At 42.3% G+C, this 20,662-nt stretch overlaps 1 protein-coding gene across 2 annotated transcripts in view; it reads right to left on the bottom strand.

Moving 5' to 3' along the window:
- Positions 1-20,662, bottom strand: part of FZD3 (frizzled class receptor 3) — a 118,508-nt gene that overhangs the window by 9,515 nt on the left and 88,331 nt on the right. For both annotated transcript variants that reach the window (XM_089688178.1, XM_089688179.1), the window contains exon 5: positions 2,045-2,193. In XM_089688178.1, coding sequence (XP_089544304.1) covers positions 2,045-2,193 — 149 coding nt within the window. The remainder of the gene's footprint in view (positions 1-2,044; positions 2,194-20,662) is intronic.

Genomic DNA, 20,662 nt, shown 5'->3' with positions numbered 1-20,662 from the left:
CTCTACACATAACCTTCTCCTATCCTCTACACACAACCTTCTCCTCTCTACACACAACTTCTCCCATCCTCCACTCTACAAAGAACATTCTCTGCTGCTCTACACACAACCTTCTCCTCAACTCTACACACATCCTTCTCCTCAACTCTACACACATCCTTCTCCTCTCTACACACAACGTCTCCCATCCTCCACTCTACAAAGAACATTCTCTGCTCCTCTACACACAACCTTCTCCACAAATCTACACACATCCTTCTTCTAAACTCTACACACATCCTTCTCCTCAACTCTACACACATCCTTCTCCTCAACTCTACACACATCCTTCTCCTCAACTCTACACACATCCTTCTCCTCAACTCTACACACATCCTTCTCCTCAACTCTACACACATCCTTCTCCTCAACTCTACACACATCCTTCTCCTCAACTCTACACACATCCTTCTCCTCAACTCTACACACAACCTTCTCCACAACTCTACACACAACCTTCTCCACAACTCTACACACAACCTTCTCAAATCTACACACATCCTTCTCCTCAACTCTACACACATCCTTCTCTTCAACTCTACACACATCCTTCTCCTCAACTCTACACACATCTTTCTCCTCAACTCTACACACATCCTTCTCAACTCTACACACATCCTTCTCCTATCCTCTACACACAACCTTTTCCTCTCCTCCACCCTACAAGCAACCTTCTCCTTTCCTCCACTCTACATGCAACCTTCTCCTCTCCTCTACTCAATACTCAACTTTCTCCTCTTGTAATTCCACACACAACCTTCTCTCCATTCTACACATAACCTTCTCCTCTCCTCCACTCTACACATAACCTTCTTCTCTGCTCCACTCTACACATAACCTTCTTCTCTCCTCCACCCTAAACATAACCTTCTTCTCTCCTCCATTCTACACATAACCTTCTTCTCTCCTCCACTCTACACATAGCCTTCTCCTCTCTTCCACCCTACAAGCAACCGTCTCCTCTACTCCACTCTACACACAACCTTCTCCTCTCCTCCACTCTACACACAACCATCTCCTGTCCTCCACTTTACATATACCATTCTACTCTCCTCCATCCTACACAGTACCTTCTACTCTCCACCACTCTACACACAACCTTCTCTTCTCCACTCTATACACAACCTTCTTCTCTCCTCCACTTGATGTTCAACTTTCTCCTCTCCTCCATTCTCCACACAACCTTCTCCTTTCCTCCACCCTATATACAACTTTCTCCTCTCCTCCATTCTCCACACAACCTTCTCCTTTCCTCCACCCTATATACAACATTCTACTCTCCTCCATCCTACACAGAACCTTCTATTCTCTCTATTTCACACAAACAACTGTCTCCTCTCCTCAATTCTACACACAACCTTCAACTATCCTACACTCTACACACAACAACATTTTACTCTTCTCCATTATACACAGAACCTTCTACTCTACTTCATACACACAAACTTCCTCACTCTTCCAGTTTACACACATCCCTTCACTAGCCAAAATTTGCTTTAAGTTTTGTATAGTGAGGTTTTAATTGCTTCTGTATCACCTTTAATACTCCCTTCACTTCCTTTCCCACTGACACCTCCCTGACAGGAGTACAGACTGCATTTAAACCTGAGGGGTTCTTACTCTTCCTCACGCTACTTGGGGTAGTGTGAGGGTAAATTTCTACAAAGACCACAAAAACATCCTGGCCAAAGTTGTAATTATTACCAACGCTATTCATAGTAAAAAAAAGTTAAGGTTGGACTCCATTTCTAATCAGTTGTAAAAAATGTTCCAGCGCACTGACGCCCATTACTTTCATTGTTTGTGTACTAATACTCTGCGGCTGGTTCTCCAGAGGTTTGTGGAGTCAATAATGTGAATAGAAAAGTTTTAAAAAGTTCCCTTTTGTCAAATGGTTACAAAATCTTGATTATGTTGACTAAGATCCACTGGCCCTCCCACCCTTTCCTGTGTGATGAGGAAATAGACTGAATACAGGTACTCTTTACTCGGTGCAGACACTCACTCTTTCTTCTTCCGGCCATGGAAAAAACTGGCCCACTCGAAACAGGTTTTCTTGCTGCCCACCCAGAAGACAGAAGGTATTCCCACCACGAGGGCCATTAGGTATTTCATCAGGAAGAGGATGAGGTCAGGACGGCTTGTCTGCGCCACCTACAATGACAAATCGAAACCAGTGAGACTCCACTCATGTTAGAACACTAACAAATACTTCTGTTTCAAACATTACTCTGTTAGCCCCTCTATAACCAGTTTAAATTTTTACTGGATTGAATGGTTTGAAAACGCCTGACAGGATTTCCATGCATATACATTATGAGCCCAATGCCTGTAGACACTGCAACATCACACTTATATGTGCTTGTTGGACATCCAATTCCAACACCATGGCCATTAATATGGAGTTAGGGCCCCACTTTGTAGCTACAACAACCTTAACTCCTCAAGAAGACATTCCACGAGATTTTGGAGTGCGTCTGTTTAGGCTAAATCTGCCAAAAGAGCATTTTTTAGCTTATTTACAAATGTTGGACAAGAAGACCCATTTTGGAATCAACATTTCAATTCATCCCAAAGGTGTTCAGTAGGCTTGAGTTCCGGGAGCTGTACAGGCCCCTTCAAGTGGTCTTCAAACTGCAGCCCATTGCTTGCCTTTATCCATCCCTTGGGGCATTATCCCTTTCACTGTTATGAGGGACTATTCTTCCCACCGACACCAGCGATGGGACACGATTTCTTCCACTGAACCCAATAGTGGAATACTATTCCTGCCACTGATATCAATGATGGGGCACTATTTCTTCCAATTACACCAATGATTAGGCATCATTCCTCCCACTGACACCATTGATGGGGCATCATTCCTCCCACTGAAACCAATGCTGGGGCACTATTCCTCCCACTAACACCAATGATGGGGCACTATTCCTCCCACTAACACCAATGATGGGGCACTGTTCCTTCCACTGACACCAATGATGGGGAAGTTTTCCTTCCACTGACACCAATGATGGGGAACTTTTCCTTTCACTGACCTCAGCGTTGAGGCACTAATCCTTCCATTGACCTTATGATGAGGCACTAGTCCTTCGACTGACACCAGTGCTGGGGCACTGTTCCTCCCACTTACCCAAATGATGGGGCACTATTCTTTCCACTGACACCAGTGATTGGGCACTATTCCTTTCACTGACACCAACGATGGGGCACTATTCCTTCCACTGACACCAGCAATGGGGCACTATTCCTTCCACTGACCCCAATGATGAGGCACTAATGCTTCCAATGATCCCAATGATCAATTCCTCCTCCTTCTGACCACAGGCGTTGTGTAAATTTTCTACTTCCACTGACCACCAAGCCCAAGGCATTGTTTACTCCCAATGCTGCTGGAGCATTTTCTACTCCTGCTGGCCACAATTTGGCCCCTCTAAAGTCTACAAGGACAGTAAACTGGTCCTTTGCTTAGAAAGTTTGGAGACCCCAGCTCCACACCAGACTGGTTAACCCATGTCTTTGTGAAGATTACTTTGTGCAAAGGGGCACAGTCATGCTTGGAAAGAAAGAATCTTTCTTCAAACTACGGTATAGAAGGACTACATATGCAGTAGCATTAACAGTACTGATCACTGGAAGTACCTGAACTCCATAATTTGGAGTGGCACCCATATCAGTTTGGTCATATAGCAGATGTAAAATGTTGCAACAACTACATAGTAGGGAGTGATCTGTAAAAGTAAGTATATGGTGGGTCAGAGGTGAGCTTTAAAGAGACTCCATCGTCTTGTCCATTTTTGACAGGTTCTCTTTAAGGAGTAACAACCTGTGAAACGGTTCTGCTTTGAAGAAGGCTGGATGGTGAGTGGGGGCAATATGGGGCAATGCATGAAAGGCAGCGCGGGGGACAAGGTAACAACTACTAAGTAGCACTCAAGCCTACAATGTCTTGTCCAAACAGAAGACAAGTGCTTTTGCGTGCACTTTGCAGAGGTCCTGGTGACAGCATCAGGCAATGTTTTTCTTTCAGTCATTGTGCAGTAAACAGAGCTAAAAGTTTTTTCAAAACCTCTGGCAAAAGAGGCAGACAGGGTGTCTCGCTGGGCCTCTTCATACAACAGCCTTTGGAATGGGGCCAGCCGGGACAGCTTTACAGTAGTAATATTTATATAATTGCTTCCTCAAGAATGCAAACAAGGGTGCAGGACTTAGAGCGTCCGACTACAATAAAGAAATCCATACCGAGATGAATGGTACCTAAGGAAAGCGCTCTCAGTCATATCAGTGGTGTCTAGTATGGATAGGCTGCAATATCAGTGACTGGTCTCTATAGAATGGATAAAGTGCATTCTCAGTGATGTCACCGGTCGCTAGTGAATGGATAGGCTGCATTCTCAGTGATGTCACCGGGCTCTAGTGAATGGATAGGCTGCATTCTCAGTGATGTCACCGGTCTCTAGTGAATGGATAGGCTGCATTCTCAGTGATTTCACCTGTTGCTAGTGAATGGATAGGCTGCATTCTCAGTGATTTCACCTGTTGCTAATGAATGGATAGGCTGCATTCTCAGTGTTGTCACCGTTCTCTAGTGAATGTATAGGCTGCATTCGATGTCACCGGTCTCCAGTGAATGGATAGGTTGCATGCTCAGTGATGGCACCAGTCTATAGAATGATAGGCTACATGATCAGTGATGTCACCGGTCGCTAGTGAATGGATAGGCTACATTCTCAATTATGTCACCAGTCTCCAGTGAATGGATAGACTGCATTCTCAGTGATGTCACCGGTCTCTAGTGAATGGATAGGCTGCAATATCAGTGATTGGTCTCTATAGAATGGATAAAGTACATTCTCAGTGATGTCACCGGTCTCTAGTGAATGGATAGGCTGCATTCTCAGTGATTTCACCTGTTGCTAGTGAATGGATAGGCTGCATTCTCAGTGATGTCACCGGTCTCTAGTGAATGGATAGGCTGCATTCTCAGTGATGTCACCGGTCACTAGTGAATGGATAGGCTGCATTCTCTGTGATTTCACCTGTCGCTAGTGAATGGATAGGCTGCATTCTCAGTGATGACACCGCTCTCTAGTGAATGGATAGGCTGCATTCTCAGTGATGTCACCGGTCTCTAGTGAATGGATAGGCTGCATTCTCAGTGATGTCACCTGTCGCTAGTGAGTGGATAGGCTGCATTCTCAGTGATTTCACCTGTTGCTAGTGAGTGGATAGGCTGCATTCTCAGTGATGTCACCGGTCTCTAGTGAATGGATAGGCTGCATTCTCAGTGATGTCACCAGTCTCCAGTGAATGGATAGGCTGCATTCTCAGTGATGTCACTGGTCTCCAGTGAATAGATAGGGTGCATTCTCAGTGATGTCATTGGTCTCTAGTGAATGGATAGGCTACATTCTCAATTATGTCATCGGTCCCTAGTGAATGGATAAGCTGCATTCTCAGTGATGTCATCGGTCTCTAGTGAATAGATAGGCTACATTCTCACCGGGCTCTCCTGTTTATAAAGGCAGCATTCTCCAAGATGTCACTGAAAATGTGATGCCGCATGATAAGTGTGGCTTGTGCAGACAGCAATAAAATCCAGATGGGCGTCCTAAGCCTTCTGCATTCTATCCAACACAAATCTGATTGTTATGGCTGGAGCTGGCCTTTAACAATGCTCTCAAAGCTTGCAGCTGCTTTGCTGCGTAAACTGTTGCCACTAAATAAATCCTGTATTATAATAATATTAATAATAATGACAATGTCCTCCGGTCTGCGGTATGACTACGAGGTGATGGCAGCAATGTGTATTCCCTACATATGTCATCATACAGAGGGGAGCAGCTGCCGGACTATTGGTTTGTGCAGCTGGTGGGAGCTGAGCAAATGTATTGTGTTGTCTGGAGGGCTCACCCCAGGGACCTGTATAACCTCCGGAGGAAGGCAAGGCTTGTCCAACATACATTGGAGCAACCAGTCATAACATCAATGATGGGATCCCTCCTTCATTCTCTGATCCGGGGAAGACAGAGAGAAGAAGGACCTGGCAGTGAAAGGGTTAAAGTTAATCATGGATAACGTGTCCTGAAGTATTGCTCTCATTCCAGTGTTCACAGTGATATGTAACATGTGTAGCACAATCAACGTTTTCATGCAAATAACCCCAACACATTTATGTCGGTGGTGGTGGTGGGGCTGGGCTCAATCATTTTAAGTGTTTGGGTGTAACTTTCAATTTTTTATTTTTTTTTAAACTAAAAACTTTATCACATATTTATGCTTTTTTTGGTGACAGGTTCACTTTAATGAGACATCAGGGGTCCAAACGACCCCTGATGTCTCACCTGCCCTCCAATAAAGCTAATGGACTGCAGATTGTGCTCCATTAGCTTCTTCTGCAGTGATGTTTTACACATTGCTTCGGGGTCAGTAGCAGGAAGCAGGTCCCTGACATATATTGGCCCTGCTGACGGGCGCATGGAGCCCAGGAAACACGTCGAGGGCGTGTGTGTCGGAGGGTGCGGGAGAAAGAAAGAGAAGCACTTATATATAGGTAAAGTTGATCCAGGGAATATCCGATTGCCTCTCGGGGGATCAGGAAGGAATATTTTCCCCTGCAGGAGCAAATTGGATCATGCTCTGCTGGGTTTTTTGCCTTCCTCTGGATCAACTGTGGGTGTAGGATTATAACTTTTTTTTTTTTAATGGTTGAGCTGGATGGACTTTTGTCTTTTTTTCAGCCAGACTAACTATGTAACACTGAGCGGTCTTTATTACAGGAAAGTCTCACAGTGGATCACTGCATGGGTCTGGAAGAAATACACAAAGCAGACTGATAACGAAAAATAATTATTATAGGTTTTACTTAATGACAGTATTAAAGTACTTATATACTAATGTTAGGAAATATTAAGTGCTTATATGCTAATGTTAGGAAATATTAAGTGCTTATATACTAATGTTAGGTAATATTAAGTGCTTATATGCCAATGTTAGGTAATATTAAGTGCTTATATGCTAATGTTAGGTAATATTAAGTGCTTATATGCTAATGTTAGGTAATATTAAGTGCTTATATACTAATGTTAGGTAATATTAGGTGCTTATATGCTAATGTTAGGTAATATTAAGTGCTTATATACTAATGTTAGGAAATATTAGGTGCTTATATGCTAATGTTAGGAAATATTAAGTGCTTATATGCCAATGTTAGGTAATATTAAGTGCTTATATGCTAATGTTAGGTAATATTAAGTGCTTATATGCTAATGTTAGGTAATATTAAGTGCTTATATGCTAATGTTAGGAAATATTAGGTGCTTATATGCTAATGTTAGGTAATATTAAGTGCTTATATGCTAATGTTAGGAAATATTAGGTGCTTATATGCTAATGTTAGGTAATATTAAGTGCTTATATGCTAATGTTAGGAAATATTAGGTGCTTATATGCTAATGTTAGGTAATATTAAGTGCTTATATGCCAATGTTAGGAAATATTAGGTGCTTATATGCTAATGTTAGGTAATATTAAGTGCTTATATGCCAATGTTAGGAAATATTAGGTGCTTATATGCTAATGTTAGGTAATATTAAGTGCTTATATGCTAATGTTAGGAAATATTAAGTGCTTATATGCCAATGTTAGGAAATATTAGGTGCTTATATGCTAATGTTAGGTAATATTAAGTGCTTATATACTAATGTTAGGAAATATTAGGTGCTTATATGCCAATGTTAGGAAATATTAGGTGCTTATATGCCAATGTTAGGTAATATTAAGTGCTTATATGCCAATGTTAGGTAATATTAAGTGCTTATATACTAATGTTAGGAAATATTAGGTGCTTATATGCTAATGTTAGGAAATATTAAGTGCTTATATACTAATGTTAGGTAATATTAAGTGCTTATATGCTAATGTTAGGAAATATTAAGTGCTTATATACTGTTAGGTAATATTAAGTGCTTATATGCTAATGTTAGGTAATATTAGGTGCTTATATGCTAATGTTAGGTAATATTAAGTGCTTATATGCTAATATTAGGAAATATTAAGTGCTTATATACTAATGTTAGGTAATATTAGGTGCTTATATGCTAATGTTAGGTAATATTAAGTGCTTATATACTAATGTTAGGAAATATTAAGAGCTTATATACTAATGTTAGGAAATATTAAGTGCTTTTATGTCAATTTTAGGCACTATTACTGTTACTAAACCCACAACAGTAAAATCAGCCTGTATATGCAGTAAAGCATGCTTGTTATACTCATTGTGGAAACTAAGGGGTTAATCCTCTGCATTTTGTAAAAAGGATGTTTGATCCTGACTTCTCTGATCCTCCCCTTCTTGCAGTGTCTTATCTGTGTTTGTGTATGTTATTTCATTTTACTTTTCATTTATAATTTTTTCATAATTATTTTTATTCATCATTCTTTTTCTCTTTCTTTGTTTCTGTTTTTATTCAATTTCGCTTTTCTTTTTTGTTTTCTTCCTTCCTTGTTGTTCTCTGATATCACTGTTTTTGATACAATGGTCTTATATGTTTTGTTACAATGTGCTAGTAGGTGTACCCTCAGGATGCAGGAGTGCTGATTAGGACAGGGGTTCTTTATTAACTAACACCTATATAAGGCTGGCCATACATGATACAATTTTCTTGAGATTTTTGGTTTAGATTTACCAAAAACCATATAATAGGAGGTCAAACCCAAACAATACTTTCAGTTGTATCCAATTAGGCAGGCCCTTGCACTACACAGTTGAAGGTAAATCTAAAGGAAATTGGGTAGAAATTGGACAGAAAACTGTATAGTGTATGGCCAGCCTAAGACAGCATGTTTGTAGTTTTCTTTGTTATGATTAAGCAGGAGATCCTGTGAAAGGCGTTAACAGGTCCTGTATTCATGTCTCTTAGATTGTAAGCTCCAAGGATCAGGCCCTCCTATCCCTCTTGTATTGAACTGTATTGTTGCTGTATTGTCTCCCTTTATATTGTAAAGCGCTGAGCAAACTGTTGGCGCTATATAAATCCTGTATAATAATAATGTCTTGGTGTTTTGTGTGTCCTATGGATCAATAAATATACACTATATTCATCAATCCTCTGGTGTGCGGCTGACCCTTCTTCCTATTTTCTTCCTGTGTCCCCCTCTTATCTCCTGATAAAACATATTGCGTGGAGACACTCTATACACACCAAATTGAGCATGAGCAGAGGTTTTTTTCTTTTTCTTGAGAGAGTGCATGTGATCAGCACAGGGCCAATCAGCACTGTCCAGACAGAGGTCAGGGGTTCTGCATGCTCCAAGAGCAGAAAGAAAACTCCTCCTACAAGCTTTAACCTGAGCTCTGCTGGACACTGATAAAAAGGCACAAGACTGCTATATACTGTTGATGAGAAATGTATTTAGGAGTTTATATTTACTAAAATAATTGTATTTCCATGTTGTATGTACTGTGGGAGACCAGATATAGTGAATGCAGGGTCCGGGAGACCAGATATAGTGAATGCAGGGTCCGGGGAGACCACATATAGTGAATGCAGGGTCCTGGGAGACCGGATATAGTGAATGCAGGGTCCGGGAGACCGGATATAGTGTATACAGGGTCCGGGGAGACCGGATATAGTGAATGCAGGGTCCGAGGAGACCGGATATAGTGAATGCAGGGTCCTGGGAGACCAGATATAGTGAATGCAGGGTCCGGGGAGACCAGATATAGTGAATGCAGGGTCCGGGGAGACCGGATATAGTGAATGCAGGGTCCGGGGAGACCAGATATAGTGAATGCAGGGTCCTGGAGACCAGATATAGTGAATGCAGGGTCCGGGGAGACCAGATATAGTGAATGCAGGGTCCTGGGTTTAGGAACACTAAGTGCTTACAGTATATGCTAATGTCAGGCAATATAAACATTCAAGAATACAAAGGATGAATATATTTAGACATTTTTTGTTTTTCCCCAGCGTTGAGCTTGAAACTGAATGTCTTAGCATGTTTACATTGCTTAAAAATGACATGGGATGAACTGGAATTCTCCTTTAAGGTGGCGTAGCAAAGAGCCCGAACACGGAACGGCGTCGGATGCACTGTACTGTGTGGATTAAAGAGCAAACAAGAGAGTTTTTAGGCGGAGAGCTCATTGTGCATTTCCCAGCAGCCCTGGATCAGACTGCAAACAGGCATTTGCTAATTACCCGAGCTCTAGAAACCTTCGCACGCTAATCCTTTGTACGCCCGTAAAGATATCGCCCGTGCCACCGCTGCCAGCCAGAGCCACACAATAACAATGTAATGTGAGTGCAAGTTCCATGCCAGATTCCAGGCCCAGTTCAGGCTCAGAATTAATCCACCGCCACTCAGTGCCCTACAATAAGTGTCTGTGGGGGAGGGGACACTGTCAGCTGCAACACTGTGTCCATACAAAACATTTTCCTTAAAAAAAAAAAGGTTAAACTGAAATTGGACACTTTTGTTTCCAGAGACGTTTTTGCATTTTATTGCACACATTTTAGACCTGAAGATTAGTTAAACCCTCCAAACATATATTTTCTGAATGCAGACTTGCAACTTTACAACCGCCCTAATCACTTCCACTAGTAAGCCAACAGGCGGCTCTTCGGATGTAGACTCCTAGCTACTGCAACAGCCGGGGGTCAGTTTACAGCACTGTGCTGCCACACTAATGACCATGGCAGTGAGAGGGTTAATCTGTTCATATTCCGCCTTCCCTGGTCCCCTCCCTTCAGATCGGATTAAAAACTACATTTTTGAATAAAACCTTTCCACTTTAAGTACATTCCGTATTTTCTGTATGCAATGCAGGCTTATTCTCTATGCAATGCATGCAGATCATGGCTGGTGGGAGGGGCCTGTACAAAGCTTCCTGAAAACATGGCAGCACCCTGCCACACTAATATCCATGGCAGTGATAGGGTTAATCTGTTCATATTCCGCCTTCCCTGGTCCCCTCCCTTCAGATCGGATTAAAAATTAAATTTTTAAATAAAACCTTTCCACTTTCATTACATACCGTATATTCCGTATGCAATGCAGGCTTATTCTCTATGCAATGCAGGCAGATCATGGCTAGTGGGAGGGGCCTGTACATAGTTTCCTGAAAACATGGCAGCACCCTAGCTCAGTGCTCCTCTCAAGAGCCCTTGGGCCTGATGCAAGCAGCGGGAGGAGTTATGCAAATATCAAAATGCCTTGATGGGTCAGCGTCAGTAAGGGGGGGTAGTTGTTCCTAGATGGACTGTATTTGCATGCAGACCGCCCATATGTGATGGTGAGCATCCATGATTAAAAGAACGCAATGAATGAAAAGGGAGGACCAGGGCTGGAGAGGAAAGTGCTAGATGATACTGGACGTCCTCCAGCCAAGAAATGAGGCGGAGCTTTATCTGGCTTGCTGCAGCTTCTAATGCACATTGTGAGAAGCTCACAGTGTGCAGAGAAATCACAGTAAACCATTTCAGTCCAGGAGAGGAGCCGGTACAACTGTGCAAGACCAAAGATGAGGCTGGAGGTCAGAATTTGAATTAACATCTACTGGAAGCCTGCAAGAAGATGTGTAGGGGACTATGGGGAGGAGGTTGTACGTGTACAATATCATGAGTCCCCGGGGAGGAGAAGAGCTACATTGCACAGGTAGTGGCCCCTGTGAATGGACTCAGCAGAGGCTAGGTCAGGGGTAGGCAACCTGTGGCTCTCTAACTGTTGTGGAACTACATTTCCCATGAGGCATTGTAAAGATTACAAAACTGACAGTTACAGCTATGACTTGCAGAGGCATGATGGAACCAGGGGCGGACTGACCATTTGGAAAGTCGGGCACTGCCCGAGGGCCCGGGGTCAGTAGGGGGCCCCATGAGATGCCCCTGGTACATTTTTCATAGGCTTTTTTGAGTGTGGGCAAGGACACAGGGGCCCCATGATCCCCTATTGCCCGGGGGCCCCATGAGTTGTCAGTACGTCCCTGGATGGAACTTGTAGTCCTGCAGCTCTCAGGTTGCCTACCCCTGGGCTAGGATGACAATGTAAATGTTCTGGAATATGCGCTGCTTGCTGCCCTCGTCGGATCGGGATAGTCCAAAGTCACTGAATGCAAAAGAAAAACAAAAAGAGGGTGCACCGGCCTAGTGCAGTATCGTTTAAAATATTTATTGAAAGGATGAAAAAGTAGGTATCATACTCACAATGGACATATAAAACACAGGCACATCACAATGAACAAAGGTGTTCAATCCATATAGCATCTGGGTCCACAATGATGGAACCCAGGCAGCACAGTGGCTAAATGGTTGTTGGTTCGAATCCCAGCCACGACACCACCTGCCTGGAGTTTGCATGTTCTCCCTGTGCCTGCGTGGGTTTCCTCCAGGTACTCCGGTTTCCTCCCACACTCCAAAGACATGCTGGTAGGTTAATTGGATCCTGTCTAAATTGGCCCTAGTATGTGTATGTATGAATGTAAGTTAGGGACCTTAGATTGTACGCCCCCTAAGGGTTAGGGACTGATGTGAATGTACAATATATATATATATATATATATATATGTAAAGCGCTGCGCAAATTGATGGCGCTATATAAGTACCTGAAATAAATAAACCCTGGATGACCAACTAGCTGACGCATTTCGAAGACTCAGCCTCTTCCTCAGAGCTGAGGAAGAGACCGAGTCCTCGAAACGTGTCAGCCAGTGTTTTATATGTCCATTGTGAGTATGATACCTACTTTTTTATTCTTTCAATAAATATTTTAAACGATAATGCACTAGACTGGTACGCCCTCTTTTTTTTTTTGTTTTTCTTTTGCATTTGTGGGCTGCCCATTGCTCTGAGTTATGTAGAGGGAAGAATACACAGGTAGGGGAGAGGATTGGCTTGTAGGGTTACATTTTTGAAAGTACTTTTATACCCAAAATATAAATGGAGGTCAACAGGGACGGGGAAGTCTGCAAGACTCGCTATACCTTCAGGTCTGAATAAACATGTCTGCAGGTGACAGAGCGCCCAGGAGAGCGCGAAAGGTATGCTCTATACTGATGACACCTACACATCTGGAACAAGTCCGACATTCCACAACGGATAAACAGACAGATAACAATTAGCGCTACGTGACAATCAGACACGGCGCACAAGCCGATGAATGCATAAATCGCATTTGGTGACAGATATCAGTTTGTCAAGACCGTGTCATGGGAGCTAAACCTTTATAAAGAACGAACAATGACCGCAGGGGGATTCAGACGTCTTTTAAAGAGGACCTGTCATGTCTGACGTTATAATTGGCCGGTGTGAAGACGTTTTCAATCTCACGAGCCACATTTACAATCAACCGTCCATATGGCAACATCAGCACTTAAAACGCCTTTCTTGAAAACCAAGAGCACCTATCATTTTACAAATAGAATAGGTCAAAATATAGTCAATGTTGGTTTTTTTTTTTTCTTTTAAGCACATGGACTTCTCAGCTCCAAGTCCATACAGCTACAGCAACTTATGAGGCTGCTTTGGGGCCCCAGGGGCAGGTAGGGCCCTGGTCCATACACAAAGATTCACCTTCTTAGTAAAGGATTGCTGGTTTAGTGATTGAGAAGTGCACACCATTTTTTCAAGCACTCCACTTGTCTTGGTCAGTTTAGTTGGGTTCATTATAAAGGAAGAGCTGGTTGTCTATGGCAGGGGTCTCCAAACTTTTCAGTACGAGGGCGGCATTATATATTTTACAAATAGTCACGGGCCGAAAAATGTCCCTATCAAGGTCTTTCTAGCATCTGTGTCCCCATCAGAGTTCCTCTTACATCAAGGTCTCCATCCGAGTCCCCCGCCCTTTACATCAAGGTCCCCATCAGATTCCCTCTTTACATCAGGTTCTCCATCAGATTCCCCCTTTACATCAGGTTCTCCATCAGATTCCTCCTTTACATCAGGTTCTCCATCAGAGCTCCCCCCCCCCCCCTTATATCAATGCCCGATCGGATTCCCCTTTTTCATCAAGTTCTCCATCAGAGTCCCCCCTTACATTGAGGTCTCCATAACAGTTTCCCTCTTACACTGAGGTCTCCATTAGAGTCCACTCTTACATCAGGGTCCCCATCAGGGTCCACCCTTACATCAAGATCCCCATCAGATTTCCCCTTTATATCAGGGTGCCCATCAAAGTCTCCACTTACATTAGGGTCCCCATTAGAGTACCCCCTCTTTTACATCAGTGTCCCCATCAGAGTTCCCCCTTACATTAGGGTCCTCATCAGGGTCCCCCATTACATCAGAAGAAAAGACCATAGGCAGCCTCTGCTGACCTTAATCCTCCAAACTCACATTGAGGGTATACCACTGACTCTAGCTGCGGGCCGGATAAAATCTTGTAGTGGCCATGGTTTGGAGACCCCTGGTTTACGGTACACAGCAAGGATTTAGTGCACTAGTGGCAGTGGGTAGACCTGTCTATCCAAGGACCAAAGAGTGGCCTATTTAGTATGCCTGCCAGCTACATGCAATTGTTCATTTAGAGTGGTCCCCATTGTTAAGGTGTAAAAAAAATAAGAACCCTTTAGGGATCCATTACATACTGCCTACCTAAAGTGCAAAATATTCCCTGTGATTTGAGGCTGTGCCCATGCTCTGCTACATTAGGTACAGTATTATCAGTTTACAGTCTGTTGAAAGAATCCTGGTGTTCATAGATCTCCTTAGCGGAAGCTGTGTTTTTACACACACAAAAGGAACACTTTTTTTTTAGCTAACCCATAGTTCTCCTGGAATCCTTAGTTGTGTATTAGGGTTAGAAAACAACCAATGTATATACAGTATATAGGAAATAGAAAAAAAAATAGATAGATATAAAAAAGAAAAAGAACTCTTTCAAAGATATAAACTTGGGAAAAATGGTAAAGCCTTTAAACCCCTGAACAAAAAATAAATAAATAAGTACAAAACTAAAATCAAACTGGCCAAAAAGCAACTTTTGTTTAAGAAAAAAGTTTAACTTTTTTGTCCCACGGACATGAGAGAAACTGAGAGGAATTTCTATTCAGACCAGCAATACAATCCTGATAACGTTTCCAACCTTTCCTCCGTCTGTAGGAAATTTTAGACGGAGTGCCACTTTTGTTTTTCTGCTATGTCATTCTGAGAAGCGAGATGCACCAGCCATTTTTTTACAAGCAGGACCCAAAAATGCTGCTGCAAATACAACCAATGAGAAACCTTATGTCACCTAGGTAAACATGAGGTAATTAAGTGCTCAGCTCTCCTAGCAAACTAATAACTCAACAAGCAATAGCATTCATTGTCTGAAGAAAATACACTCATTAAAGGCCAACTCCATCATAAACTGCCTTGCTGCAGAGTTAATCACATGCTGGTTGCTTCTGGTAGGTCTAGGACATTCCAGTGATGAGCTCTCCAAACCACAATTCCATGTTCTTAAAAAAACTTTACAAACAAAATGGTGGTCTCCGGCTGTCACTGGCTTTCTGATGAATTATCAATAATACGGAACACAGTTAATTGGAAAATTCTTCTAACAAGTGTCACTTTCTGGACAAGTTGAGGAATGCCATCAAGGAAAAGAGGCAAGGAATACTGAAGAAAGAGGTGTTGCTCAATGCTGATAATGCTCCAGCTCCTGTTTTAGCTGATACCATTTCCAAAAGTGCACAGGTATGTCCTTTAACTTGTTCCACATTACACTACTCACCTGAAGAAAAAGTGAAGAAACTGAAAAATATTGCTGGAACCCAATTCACCTAGGATGGTGATGGAAGTTCAAATGATTATGGAAGCTGTGGAGGTCTATTTGGAAATTTGGGCCAAAAAACATGCTATTATGAAGAGATTAGAAGATCACAGTATTTCTTGGAAGTCAGGGAAGAGTATATAGAAAAATAACCTGAAACCAAACCACTCCCTATTCCTTTTTAGGATAACTCTTACAATGTTTCAGTTGACCCTTGTAGGTACCTGCAATCTCACATCTGGGCAATTTAACCTTATCCAACAACAACTGCCCCCGTGATCTCTCAACTGTCAGTGTCTACATGGATCTCTACACTAACAATCTTCTAATGTTTATAGCGGCTTTTAGCCAGCATAAATCTCCAAGGTGGGACATTATCCCTAAAACTGGACAAACTCCATTGACAGTCTTCTAATGTCTATGACTGGTTTTAGTTAGCATAACTCCCTTAGACGTCAAATTGTCCCTCAAATTGGTCAAAATCTATTGATAATCATTTGATATCTATGCCTGCATAATTCCTCTAGATGAGACCTGGTCCCTCAAACTGGTCAAACTCCATTGACGGTCTTCTAAATCTATGGCTGTTTTAGTAAGCATAATCCTCTAGATCAGGGGTTTCCAACTGGTGGCCCTCCAGCTGTTGCTAAACTACAAGATCAATGAAGCATTGCAAAGCTGATAGTTACAAGCATGATTCCCAAAGACAGAGGCATAATGGGATTTGTAGATTTGCAACAGCTGGAGGCCCACCAGTTTGACACCCCTTCTCTAGATGTGAGATTGCCAATAGATTTAAACTAGTTTTAGGGACAATCACATATCTAGAGGAATTATGCAGAGCATAACAGCCACAGATATTAGAAAGAGGTCAATAGATTTTGACCAGTTTGAGGGACAATATTGGCTGTTCTAAGTCTGCATAATTCGTCTAGATGTGAGATTGTCCCTGAAAGTGGTCAAAGTCCATTCACAATCTTCTAATGCCCATGGCTGCTTTTAGTCAGCATATTTACACTAGATGTGAGGTTGTTCCTCAAACTGGTCAAACTCCATTGACTATCTTGTACTCTAGATGAGAAGTTGTCTCTCAAACTGGTCAAACTCCATTGACAATCTTCTAATGCCTATGGCTGCACAATTGTTGCATCCTAAATAGAGGAAATACATAGCAAGCTGTTCTTCACTAAATTACCAGCTCCATCTCACCATCTGTTCAGGTCGTGTTCATTAGCTTGGCGTTTCCAAATACAACTGGGCAGAGGAGGCTTTTTTTCATTCTCCGCTATCAATCAAACTGACCTGGCTGTGAACTAGGCTTTTAGCAGAAGGCTTGCAATCAAAAGGCCATTGTTCTGCAGGCAGTGCCATCTTTGTCTGAGAAAAATGATGAATGAAATGTTTTATTGAAGCAGAGAAGTGTTGAATCTTATCAGTCTGTAACCAAACACTTGAAGAAAGTCTCATTTAAAAACGTTGTGCCAGTTCGGCCCTGTTTCTTTATCTGTTCTCCTCTCAGAAACTTTAAGCCGCCACCTCCAGAAGAGATCCTCTCAAGTTGTGCAGATAAAATGAGTCTGAAAATGAGCCATCTAGATCATATTGCAGCAGCCAGAGATCTTGAGCTGGAGAATACTTATAAACTGGAAATTCTGGTTCTGTACTGGCCCCCAGTCTACCAGAGAAAACTCAGACTCTGGGGCTGTACACATGTCATGTATTGTGCAAAACAACACTGGGAACTGTAGGTTAAGTAAGCAATACTTTGGAATAAAAAACAAATGCATAAACAACATCGTTGGTGGTCCTGACACCTCATCGGAAAAGCGTGTTTAGCTTCATATAAGGAAACAATGGAAAGTGCTCATATTATGAAGGTTGAACTGAAAGTCACTTCTGATGCAACTTTGACATTTTTTGCATTCTTGATGTTCCGTATTTTGATTATTTTAATACAAAACACAGAACTGCAAATTCTCCCTGTAGTGGGCATCTACGGATCAGGATGTAAAAGCGACATCCTTGCGGATGAAGGGCCATGTCACAGTAGCGATCCTTTAGCTGGTGGGGAATTATTAACAAGAGCATTGCCAAGGAGAACTCTCACCTGCTCCTACAGCAAAATCAACAGGTTATTTTTTGTACTTGCTGGATATGTTCTTAAAGTGACACGAAAACTGCTGTAATAAACCAAACATTCCTATTCAAAAAGTCCCTTCTATTGCTCCCGGCCTCCTTCAAATTCTTTTTTTATCTTTGCTGCTGTAATCTGACTTCTTGTCAGAGGGTGGTTACATTCGTTCTCCATGGTCCCACTGTATGAAAGAATGTAGCCACTCCTTCTGTTCGCTCCCGAAAAGGACTATGGAAATTGGAGTGTGAATAGTGCAGTGCACATGACCATATCTAATTTGCACCGCCAGTTCCACATCGAAAGTCTGGAAAACGAAATAGATTAAATTATTTTTTTTGGGGGTAGATGTCCTTTAATCCCCAAACCTTAGAACCTACCAAGAAATAAAACAGTGGTCTCCAAACCGTGGCCCTCTGCTTGCATTGATCTGGCCCTTGGGGCACTATTCCTCCCGAATGAGGAAAGACAAAACAGAGGGCGCACAGGCCTAGTGCATTACCATAAAAAATGTTTAATAAAAAATAAAGTAGGTGTTGTACTCACAAACGACAATATAGTCAAGGCACATCATAAAGAACAGCTGGGTCAACACCGCGCTGAGTAACAGTCCGTAATAGGGAGTGTAGACATCCAAAAGCTGACGCGTTTTGAGGACTTGCCTCTTCCTCAGAGGCACTATTCCTCCCACTGATATAATCCACTATTCCTCCTACTGACATCAACAATGAGGCACCATTCTTTTCAATGACACTAACAAATGGGCATCATTTCTTCCACTGACACCAAACGATGAGGCACCATTATTTCCACTGACACCAACAATTGGGCATAATTTCCTCCACTTATACCAACAATAGGGCACAATTAACTTTTTTACTCTAAATGACCACCAAGCCTGACACATTGTCTATTCTAACGTATACCAAGCTTTTTCTACTTCCACTGACCACAGTCTGGCCCCTCTAAAGTCTGAAGGATGGTGAACTGGCCCTTTGTTTATAAAGTTTGGAGACAACTGACCTAAATGAACCCCTAAAATAGTCCATGCTATCCTTGCTGGGAGCCTCTCCACTGAAACACAACAGTGCTGGGATCCTTGAGGGATTAAACAACAAATCCATACAAAATCCATACAAAATATGGTAACTGAGTTTTTCAGATTCAATTATCTGAATCTAGAACATCAGTTTGTAGGAATCATCATCCAGCTCCCCTTCAGCTGTTGTTGTTGCTGAACCACAAGCCGCAGCATGCTGTGTTGCAGGAAACCCAATGCCTTCACGAGAGGGGCTGTGGGCGAGATATCTCCATCAACATTCTCTGTAGTCAAGTCTCACCCTCTCTGAGATGAATGAGATAAGAGTCTCATTACAGGGAGCGGCTATAAATCGCCTGTGGTTATCACCTCTTCCAAGAGGACTGTTTGAGGACAGCATTAAAAACACCATTAGGGTTTCTTCTGCAGATAGAGGCCCTTTTGCAAGTACCTGGATTAAAAAAGGACTTGTAATATCAACTGGGTCCTACAATGACCTTAAACATTTCCACCCAATCCTCACTGGTGACTCCAAGTCTCCAGCCTGATAGAACTGAATCTACCCACCCTGGCCCATTAGGGCACCTGCTGAGGGCAGCACAGTATAAATGCAAATAATATTTACAAATTGTGTCTGCTCTGCACTTTGTTTGCCTCATGACCATCATTAGACCTTCCAAAACTAAATGTAGCACAGAAGCTCTCAAAAGGGTTCAGAAATCTCTACAGCTCAAGTAACATGAGATGGTTTCTTTCTCAAGTTCTTGTCTGTTTGACAATGCGGTTCAATTCTAACTCTACATATACAGAGAGTATACCACCTCCAATAGGCATTATGTAACATAGTTGGGGACAAAAGATGCAAAAGCTTCAAAAAGTGGAATCAATAGTCACTTGAGTCATGGCCACCATCAACTCCAAATATGCCTCATCAACAATAACGTCATAGCCTCATCTCAATGTATGCCATCAAAAATTAACGTATAATATCATATTGAGAGGGTTGATCTTTCATATAGCTGTACTAAAACATCCTGTATTTTTAAATAAACCACAAACTAAAATAGAGCATTGGCTTTAGAAGTTTCTTGGGTCTGTATAGCTAGGATAGTAGGCCTGGGTGAGGACCACATCATAGCGTGAGAATCACAGGTTTACAGAATCTACCTTCTGGATGACAATTATTTGTAAAACGTTATCTGGTTAGATTGTGTATCCATTTTATGATTCTACTTAGCATTCTACATTGGGAAATCCAAATCTCAATGACATTTGACACATCACATACAGACATTTGAAGAATCATTGATTGCTATAGAGCAGTGGTCTCCAAACCATGGCTCTTTGCTTGCCTTTAATCAGAGCTTTAGGCACCATTCCATCCACTAACAATGATGGGGCGCCATTCCTCCCACAGACACCAACAATAGGGCACTATTCCTCCCCTAAATACCAACAATGGACCACCATTCTTCCCACTGATATCAACAATGGAGTACCATTCCTCTCACTGATTCCAGAAATGGGGCTCTATTTCCCCTACTAAAGCCAATTAGGAACCATATTTTACTACTACAGATGCCAGGGCATTTTCTAATCCCACTGGCCACAGTCTGGCCCTCCTAAAGCCTGAAGGACAGTTAATTGGCCCTTTGGTTAGATTGTTTGGAGACCCCTGCTATAGAAGACCTGCCATATATTTT

Source organism: Staurois parvus, unplaced genomic scaffold (genome assembly GCF_062004578.1).
Source record: "Staurois parvus isolate SC_StPar_1 unplaced genomic scaffold, SC_StPar_1.0 ptg000448l, whole genome shotgun sequence".
NCBI classification, from domain to species: domain Eukaryota; kingdom Metazoa; phylum Chordata; class Amphibia; order Anura; family Ranidae; genus Staurois; species Staurois parvus.
This window is presented reverse-complemented; position numbering and strand designations above follow the sequence as displayed.